Source organism: Diadema antillarum, unplaced genomic scaffold (assembly GCF_040938485.1).
Source record: "Diadema antillarum isolate AM-2024a unplaced genomic scaffold, OU_Dant_1.0 scf00000157, whole genome shotgun sequence".
In the NCBI taxonomy this organism is placed as follows: domain Eukaryota; kingdom Metazoa; phylum Echinodermata; class Echinoidea; order Diadematoida; family Diadematidae; genus Diadema; species Diadema antillarum.
The window spans coordinates 409,063-419,439 of NW_027271046.1; the positions used below are offsets into that span (position 1 = coordinate 409,063).

General features: G+C 37.9%; 2 protein-coding genes across 2 annotated transcripts in view; one reads left to right on the plus strand and one right to left on the minus strand.

Annotated features, from left to right (window-relative positions):
• The window catches only part of LOC139722091 (ATP-binding cassette sub-family C member 12-like), a 92,111-nt gene that overhangs the window by 25,857 nt on the left and 55,877 nt on the right, over positions 1-10,377 (minus strand). The window lies entirely within an intron of this gene.
• Positions 442-5,205, plus strand: LOC139722131 (sialidase-1-like). The gene is made up of 5 exons (XM_071633450.1): positions 442-477; positions 860-1,026; positions 2,663-3,213; positions 4,161-4,258; positions 4,801-5,205. The coding sequence occupies exons 1-5, from the start codon at positions 442-444 to the stop codon at positions 5,203-5,205; spliced, it is 1,257 nt and encodes a 418-aa protein (XP_071489551.1).

The window sequence follows — 10,377 nt, forward strand, 5'->3', positions numbered from 1 at the left end:
TGGCGTTCAATGCATGTAGTGTAGACAAAAACTTTTGCGTGCATTTTAATTTCGCGAATTTCAGCGCTCGCGAAATTCACGAAATTAAAATGCACGCGAAAATTCCTCGTTTTACAGTAAGTGTCCGGAAACCCAACCCCCCATCATACTTATACTGTATGTGCAGGATTTCCTAGTGCGACGTGCGTAAATGTTTGGGACGAACATCTTCGGACGTTTTGACCCACAAAGGTACGTGAAAAACGCTGAAAAATGCTATTAGTTTTCGATTTTTCGACCCATTTTATAAAACAAATGATGCACAGGATTATTTTGTGGCGTTAGTGGAGGCGTAGCGCACTCGAGGGTATTTACACTTGTGAAACATAACGCACTCTGTCCTGTGCATCATTTATATACTATATAGCATAAGATGTGCAGTGTAATGCTTGCTTTACTAGCATGACACACCGGTATACACCGAGTTTGCACAGTCTGGTACGTACACTATACCACAATAGTGTGATCCCGACAACTCTGTACTTCAAGGAAAGGTCATAACATTCAATCATATCTCCTGTGGTGGCATGGAATAAAAATGTCAGTTTACATGAGACTAGCTGGTAATAGAAGTCTAAGGGTCTTGTCTACAGGTTAGTGCAACTGCACTATTCCTGGGCAGATACTACTATGTTTCTTTGTTTAGCCATGGTGCTAGTCTGACAGATCCAAAGAGAAGTATCACCCACAGAGGGATAAAGATAAAGAAGAGGGACAGGCTTTGCTGTAGTTCCAGTCGCACACACACCAGCACCTGGAAGGCCAGCTTGAGGCTAATCCCAATCACGAAGAAGATCTTGGTGGACATGGTCATCTCCAGGTGGCGATCGTGTCCAGTCCGCGCGTGGGTGATGATGCGCAGCAGCTGGATGAGGAGCACAAGGATGTCGAAGAGCCAGAGGGGAATGAAAATCAGGAACCAGTTCCACTTTATCTTCTGGTCCAAGTGCAGCGCCAGGAAGATGAAGAAGACCAACATGAAGAACCAGGTGAAGACTACCTTTGGTGCCAATGCCATGATGCAAAAAAAACTAGCGCGGTTCACCTTCGCAAGGAGTTTTTAGATATGGTCCGGATATTGCCAGCAGTATTGGAAAGCAGAGCAGAGGTCAGTCTTGAAGAGGTCCCCTTTGATGCTCTTCACTTGGGGGGGGGGGGGGGGGGGGGGGGATGAAGTTTTAAATATTTGACAACACAGTCTGGATTCCAATCTCAACTTGGTACCAGAGCCAGGCCCAGAGGAGTAGGTCAACCACCTACATTCGTTCAGGAGTCTGGTTTGTATACCGCTGAAGAAGTATTGACTTGTTAATGATGTTATAATGCAAGATACAGTAGATGTAGCGACAGCGTGTTCACTTGAGGTAGAATTCCACTCCGTATCATCATCAGTTGACGTGAAAGCATTGATAAAAAAAAGATTGGTTCCCGCAGATCTTGGAACGCGAACGTAGGAAATTGCTGGGGCACTGGTACTGGCACTGGTAGTGCTATTCAAAATGAGTGTAGGCTCTGCCTTATTTTAGTCACAGAAATAACACAGGAAATGTTTGTTTCAGGCATCACTGCAGGTAGCTCAGCTCAGTCTCATGATTATCATTGCAGAGCCTTGAATTGTAAATCAGACGACGCACGATCGTCATATGCACTGTCCGACTGTGGAAATCACCATTATCATGATTATCATCTATATAGCCTGACCAGACACTGTGTGTCGCGACGACAGCGCTGCGTGTAGTTATCATCTATAGAAATCTAGCTGGTGATTACACTACCGTACATCCGCTGCAACACAGAGCTGCACTGATGATTGGAAATCCAGGCAGTTAAAGTTGACGTTCGTGCTCACTTGAAGTAGATCTGTACAGTTCTTCTGGCAGCTACTTAAAATATTAGGAATATAAACTGTGAACAACACTCCTCGTCTTGTTTATTATGGGCTCTTCGATTACAGCTAGCAGCGTGCAAATTACTGTATACTACCATGGCAAATCGTGTTAACGCGTATGCTGTTACAATACGTGGTTTTGATGCACTGCATACAATACATGTCGCTTCCGCATTGTACGAGGCGAGGAGGGCTTCCCATAGGCGCGCGCTATCAGCATACTACTTGGGTTAGTCTTATCTACTAGACACTAACTTCTCATTTAAAACTGTAGGCCGGCCTATTTTATCTCGTTTACACTTTTGAAATATCCCGGCTTTTTATTTCCTTTTATTGATTCACAATATCATGTCATTGTGCAAAAATTGTTATTAATTATGCATCATACCTCGTTAAAAGTTCAACATACATTCGCTCTGCAGCATTTTAGAGGACGATGCGATGATGACAAATTGTAATCACTGGAAGCGAGGTTGTGCTCCTAGCACGACCTTCATGGGAGATTGTTTACCTTTTGTCACGTGTGTGGATGTGGTGACCGATTTATCTTCGGTGGTGATTAACCGCAGCCGATGAAGTGTCACCGTCGACGGACTGGACGGAGTGTAGTGTGGAAAGTAGTCTTGGTAGTAGCGAACCAATATCCAATACGAGTTGTCCGAAAATGACGAAATTAATTTGTACAGCGCTAGTCCTTCTAACCTGTCTGTTTAATGTCGAAACTCTTCAACCTTTTGTTATCATGGAGCAGATAATCTGGGAGTCGGGAGGTCCAGAAGATGTCGCAGCTTACCGCATTCCCCTCTTAATCCAAGTGCCTACTGGAGACCTGCTGGCATTCAGCGAAGCTCGAAAATACAGCACCCGGGACTCCGGGGCGAAGTTCATCGCGATGCGCCGCTCAAGTAACGGTGGTGACTCGTGGGGACCCAACACGTTCATCCTCAATAATTACAACGTTCCCGATGGTACAAATCTCGGAACTATCACAGTTGATCGGTTAAACAACCGACTCATTCTTATCCACACTTTCTGTATTCATTCAGCCACTGTCTGTGTGAACGGAACTGGTGAGAAACCGGCAGGTACATACATGATCACCAGTCCAGACTGGGGATATTCGTGGTCCGAGCCGGTTTATCTCGCAGATGGAAACCCCCTGTTGAAAAATCTTCATTACAACCCGGGTCCAGGTTATGGTATCCAGAAGATGTATGAACCTCATAAAGGAAGACTTGTCACGTGTGGACAAGGTCGTTATTCCTTGTTTTGTCTGACCAGTGATGGTAAGTTAAATCAAATGCGAACCGGGGTATGGGTAGAGATGAGAATTGAGCTTTCAACTTTTTGCAAGATACTAAGAAACCACTTATAATGAAATGTTACAGAGCATACAATTCTAAGACTGATATTCAAAGTTTATTTGATGAATATCAGTTGTGAAATGGCTGAGATATCCAAAAACAAAGTAAAACAAAGCGATCCTAATAGAAGATGGGTCCCACCCTTTGTACCTGATCACCTTGTTTTGGATATCTCGGCCATTTCAAAACCAATTTTCATCAATTTTCATCCTAAGTAAGAGGTTTCTCATTATCTCACAAAAAAGAGAAGAAGTCAGAAACCTGAAGCCAGGTCTCAACCAAAACTACCATCTGTCTGGCAATACTTGCAAACTATATGGGGGTGGGGTAGGGGTCATAAACATTGATGCAAAAATCTGGCATGTTTGCTGTTGCTGCAACTGCAACTTAGTACTAATTAAGCAATGCTTCAAATAAAATCACATCCGTGCTTCCAAGGGTTAATCCGTGCTCAGAGTATAAAACAATAATGTCAAATTAGGGAGGTACAAATGTAGAGAGTCGCCTCCCTGGTCAAATGTGTAGATACATATGTACATGTCAATGTTGAATATATCAGGCTATGGTTTTTCCCCTTTAGGCATATATACTTTCAAGCCAAATTGAATATGCAGTACCTCTTATTTGCGCAACATGTACACTACAAGTTCCCACTATCCATCGTAGTAATTATTGTGTGGACTCTACCATACATGACAGAATCTAGAGGAGTTGAATGATTGATTGAACAAGATGTAGATTATACAGTGTAACATTGGGACCTTATCACTTTATCATGTCGTGTGATATTGCTGAGTCACTCTCAAACCTTCAGGCTAGAAATGTAGATGATCTGATGAAATTGTCTTCTTTCTGTCATTGCTATTTAGATAATGGTACAACATGGCAGATGACCCCTGGACTAATGAAGATTCCATACCAGCTCTCTTCAATGAAGACTGGGGATTTTGAGCCAGGTGAAGTGCAGGTAATTCAAGAAGAGTTTACCTTAAAAAAAATCATGTTTGGCAGGGAAAGCAGCAATAACAACAGATGCTCAAGAGCTTTCTGAAAGTTAGCAAGATATAAAAACGTAATATAATGGTCATGAAATTTCATGTGTTATGACTACCTTGGTAATTTTTTTTCCGTTGTATGTGAAATGACACTTCAGTTTTTCTTGAAAGAAACATTTGACTATTGACTATTTTGATGATAATTTTCCAAGTCACTATGTTTTGACATCACCTTGCAACAAAGTCAATATCTTCACAAAAAAAAAAAAAATCTATAAAAAAGGAGGCAATTTCTCTTTGTGAATGATATATCTAGGGGACCATACAAAATTATGAATGGACTATTAAAAGGTAGTGGCTTTGTTACTGAGTGTATTTGCTCAGATTCAAATTGATATGCTGGTATTGTGATAGCCATTCAGAATACAGTATACTGTATACATACACTTCTATACAAAGACAGACTGCATTATCTGCTTGAAGTCAAGATGCATTGTTTTTTTTTCTGTCAAAGGTCATTGAACTGAAGAATGGGACACTCCTGATCAATGCGCGGAACCAGATGTCATTCCATTGCCACTGCCGCATCCAGGCTCTAAGCTTTGATGGTGGCGAGACGTTCCCCCTCCCTTACGTCACCCTGAAGGAGGAGCTGATAGATCCCAGGGTGTGTGGCTCGTTGCTCCCTTTCGGTGACATCCTCTTCTTCAGCAACCCTTTCAACCCAAGCCAGCGAGTCAACCTGACTCTCCACTGGAGCATGGACTCGGGGGAGACGTACCCCAACTTTTTAACACTCTATGAGAAGAGTAGTGGGTACTCTTGTCTGTCCACCATTGATGAGAACCACATCGGTCTTGTGTATGAGAAAGACGATTTGAAGTACATTTCATTTCTCAAGATCCAGCTTAATCTTTGATGTTCTGGAATTAAAGTAGACCCCACAGTAATACCCACAGTTTGTGAGAAACTCAAATGGAGATACATTGTAGGGATTGACAAATGTATAGAGGGAAACCAGGACCATAAAATAAAAAAAGTTCATAAAATAAAAAGTTGATAAAATAAAAAAAGATCCATTTAATGCAGCTGAATGTTTGACAACTATTTACAGATTATAGCATCATAAAATGATAATTCCAAATGGACAATTGATACACACATAGTTTGTGACTGGCATATCAGTAAAATTGTGGTTTTTTTTTCAACAATTCATTTTAAGTCTGTCTGCCAATTTGAGAACTACAATGTATTGTGAAATGTAATACATATAGATTTGAATTATATTGCCAATGAATGCAAACCTGTGTAAAAAGTCAGTAATCTTATCAGAAACCCAGGTTGGCATAATATTCTAATTGCAGACATGCTGCACTGTCTGCCTTTTTGAGTTTAGAAAGTATGACTAGTCAAACACTGACTTGTGATAGTGTAGGTTGTAATAAGAGGAGCAGATTGTTGTTGCTGTTTTTTAAATGTGTAGTTGCATTAATTTGCGTTCCCACAAAGAACTTAACGTCTGCCGTTTTTTAAGAACATTTTGAGGTCACATTTTAAAGTTAACCTGCAAGACTGAGTATCTTTTGCAATGTATCTTGTCCATGAATCTGTCATGCAGTGACCATTTACTACAAATTATAAGGTGTATAAGTGAACTTTTTTTATTTTATGGTCCTGGTTTCCCTCCATACGTTTGTCAATCCCTACAATGTATCTCCATTTGAGTTTCTCACAAACTTTGGGTATTACTGTGGGGTCTACTTTAATTCCAGAACTTTTTGATGCAATAACCACTTACAACCAAGCTTGGGTATGGGTAAGTTTTGTATTGAAAGCCTATATAAGTCATGATGCTGATAAAGTACCCATGTGATTATCAAAGGTCATTGAAGGTCAACTTCTACGTTTTAAAACATTCAATCGCTATGCATGTTATGACAAAACTTTGTCCACCCTCATTTGTTATTGCAGTCAAAGTAATTTTATGAGTGCTCGTGCACTTATACCTCTTCTCTTCAGCCATACAATTTACTGTTGAATCCTTTTCATGAATCAACATGTAGCCTTAACACATGTAAATTTGTGTTCTGTGTGATTCATGCATTCCCCATTATGTCCTACAGTGTGCATTATTCATTGTGCCATCATTCAGTCGTGGGCATAATTTCCTGCTTTCGGTTCCCTGTTTGCAAGGTACACACCTCTGGAAAAAAAAAAGAAAAACACAAAAAATTCAATGAACATGGACAATAGTCACATTGTAAAAACTGTATATGACACCATTCATGATTCAGTGGGACAAAAATGCTGTCAACCATGGAGTCTAACCTCTCACCCCATAATAAATGTTTGCAGGCAGTAGTGTACACTGTAGATGTTTCTGAGTGCAATAGTAGGTGTCAGAAGAGACCAAATGCCTACATGTACCAGTATGTTTGACTGTCAGTGCATTAGGCAATCACAAACAAAGGATTGTATACAAAGTCACGAGTACGCAGTAAAATCAGACATACATGTTGTCTTTTTCTAATTCTCCTTTGTTATGTCACACTCTGCCCGTGTTTCTGATGGCACGCAGACATGGGCGATGTATAATATTGGACAAAGTACAAACTGGAATAATGGCTTCACCAATGTGTGCACATTAACATTTTTTAATACAATGTACTACTCTGTGTGCGCAATAGTACACAAGCGCAGAGCGAGTTGGTATGTGAATTTTACATGTAACTGTTTCCTTGTCTAATATATCTTAGCCATGACCGACTTAAAAAAGAGGGGGGCGGGGTTGGGGATTGTTTTACAACTTTGTACTGATTCACCATGACTTTGCTGGTAAACTGTATATATTTCTCCACATGATAACCTCAGGCTCTTCTCAGTATTATGTTGGAATGTTGAGGTCTTTGCTGCATATTTGCCAGGACAAAGAAGACTCAATTTACGACCCATTGAATTTGCCGTGTGGAGTTTGCTCATACCATAAAAGAGGCCATTTGGGTGTATCTGACCTTGTGTGTGCATGTTATGGGGGGTGCTTAGGGGGATTTATTTGTGGGAACATGTATGAAGAAAATGCAGACACATATAATATATGCTTTGTGTACTCATGTAATGAGTATGAAATGTAAACGCATGAAATGTATCGAGTGTGTGTGTGTTTTTTTACAGTTTTGTAGTACAGTGTATTGTGATTCTCCAAGAGCACAAAAGTGACAAAAAGTTTGTTTCACATATCTGTAGAATGTGTTTGTTTTTTAAGTTTCAATAGTCATGTTTTCCTCTCTTCTGATTTGGACACCTTTATTCAGCATATACACTACAAATATATATGATATTCTAGTACATGTATGCATGGATTTGCAATGTATGGGAGTGCCTATTTAAAGTGAACATAATCTTGATTAAGGCCCACCAAGAAGTGTTTTTAATTTGTCAAGTAGGTGCTTTTGGTAATGAAACATGCCAGCTGAAAGTGACAAGCCAGACATGTCAGTGATCAAACTTCTCTTTGCTGTAGGAATAAAATTCATTGCTGATTTTCTTTCAAGTATCTATAATTTTTTCTGTTATTTTTTTCTTTATTTATCTACATGTGCTTGGAGGGTTGAGGGCAACTGATAGTTCAAAATATGCATTAACTGAACAAGCAGCCCAATCCTGAACTATTTTTCATACTGAGCTTTTACTTTCTCAGTAATTACATGTATGTGTATGTAAGTGTACATATGCTTGTATTTAAGAGAAGATGTACCATTTAGATTTTTTCATGATGGACAATATTATGTCTTATATAATACATATATGTTATAATTTTACAACAATGCATGATTTCAATCATCTCATTGTCAGATTTTCCTGATAGGACAATAAAATGAATCTCAATAGACCATGAATGATGGTGAGTAGGCCTACTGGTAATCTTTGGTTTCTTCCACAAGTGTCATTTCTTTGCTGACTGGTGTTAGGTGGAATGTCTGTCGCGTGTTTTGAGGTGTGTGTTAATGTTGATGGGATGTATCTATGCTTATCCATACATGTATGCAGGGCTCGATATAAGCAGTGACCTGGCGGCTCAGGGCAACTAGTATTGTTTGGTCACCAAATAAATTTCCAAAAAGGCTGTCTTTTGAGGCCATATATTGGGCACATAAGTTTCCAAATGAATTGTTATGTTTCCATTTATTTTTGGCCACAACATTTCTTTCGTGGGCCGCCAGAAAAAAAAATATGGAGCTCTGCTCTGTGATATACTGTTTCACATTGTACATTTCTGCTACATTTGTTGGTTGTTGTTGTTGTTGTTTTTTTTTTTTTTGGGGGGGGGGCACCAAAATTTTCAATTTAGATATCTAAGTGGCTCAAACATGCCATCAAAGAGAGAAAAAAAGTTAGTGTTTAGCCCAGGATAATGAATTACTGTATATTTAAGGAATTTGGGTATTACTACCACTACTACTACTACTACTACTACTACTACTACTAGTAGTAGTAGTAGTAGTAGTAGTAGTAGTAGTAGTAGTAATAATAATAATAGTAATAATAATAATGATAATAATAATAAATAGATAAAAGATAAGAATGAAATAAAAAATGAAAATAAAAGAAATTCAATTTCAATTACAATCTGTGAAAAAGCAACATTTTGTCCATATACTCAATCTAAACTTCTTTTTTGAATGGAGAACACTTATGTCCCCTGTACTTTGATGCAACATTTATATACACATGTGCATAAGCGATTATTTCCTTGTAACCAAAACAGACCTTTTGTGTGTGTCTGTATATTTGTTTGCTTAATTTTGTTTGGCAGCCCTGTATTATATATACCCTCATTTTTATTGTTCCATTGCAGATTCCTTGTGTTATACATGTATATATACATATATGTATATATATATATATATATATATATATATATATGTATATATACATGTATATATACACATATATATATACATGTATATATATATATATATATATATATGTATATATATATATATATATATATATATGTATATATACATGTATATATACACATATATATATATATATACATGTATATATACATATATATATATACATGTATATATATATATATATATATATATATATATATATATATACATACAGAATAACAACTTGAAATAACTTTACCCTGAAACTCTTCAAGCACGTACACCTTTTTAACATGTTCTATACACCTTGGCAGAATTGTTCTTTATTGGGACTTTCATTGATGTAACTCGTATATTCTAAATCTATTTAGAAATATCCGTGTTCATTTTACTTGGTCATGAGATACTGCATGTGACCCTTCGTCTATAAAGCTTTAAAAGGAGCTGAAGATTTGTTTGCATGGAAACAAAGGAACCAAGGCTCATTGTTAGTAATTTGTTAGTGGTTCAAACTGTTTTAATCGGAAAGGTGCTTCACAAAAGGATGTACTCCAGGAAATCATAACTAACGATCTGCTCTATTTATATTTCTTGTCAGATAGCATCAACACATCAGTGAGGTGCATTCTACAGTTTCGATTGATAACAGGTTGAGGAAGTATGAATTTGATAAAAGAACATCTCAACTCCATACTTGACACCATGCTCATGTAAAAGAGTAGAGTGTAAAGAGAATGGAAATATAGATTTTCACATGTTTCTTGTAATCACATACGCCCATGAGATGAAGTAATGCATGGTGTTTAATCTCATAGACCATGTGTAGACACTCTCATCACTTTGGGATTCTCTTTTTATTCCAAATCTTTGTCACTCTGCGATCACTATACTATTGCCTTTGAAAAAAAAAATCTGTAATATTACAAGACTACAATCATTTAATTTGCCAGAATACACAATATCACTGATTTCGTTCTTGGGAAGCTTGTAAAATGATGACATCATGATGACATCATCTTATATTTGCATATAAGTGATATGTTTTGACCAATATCGCTTTCATGCTTGAACACTTTAACTTTAAAATTCCATATATATTTCACGCTGATTAGAATAATTAATGTGATCTTGCCTTAATATCTGAGGCAATGAATCTGCAGTGTTTGTTGCAGGTTACGATGATCATATCAACC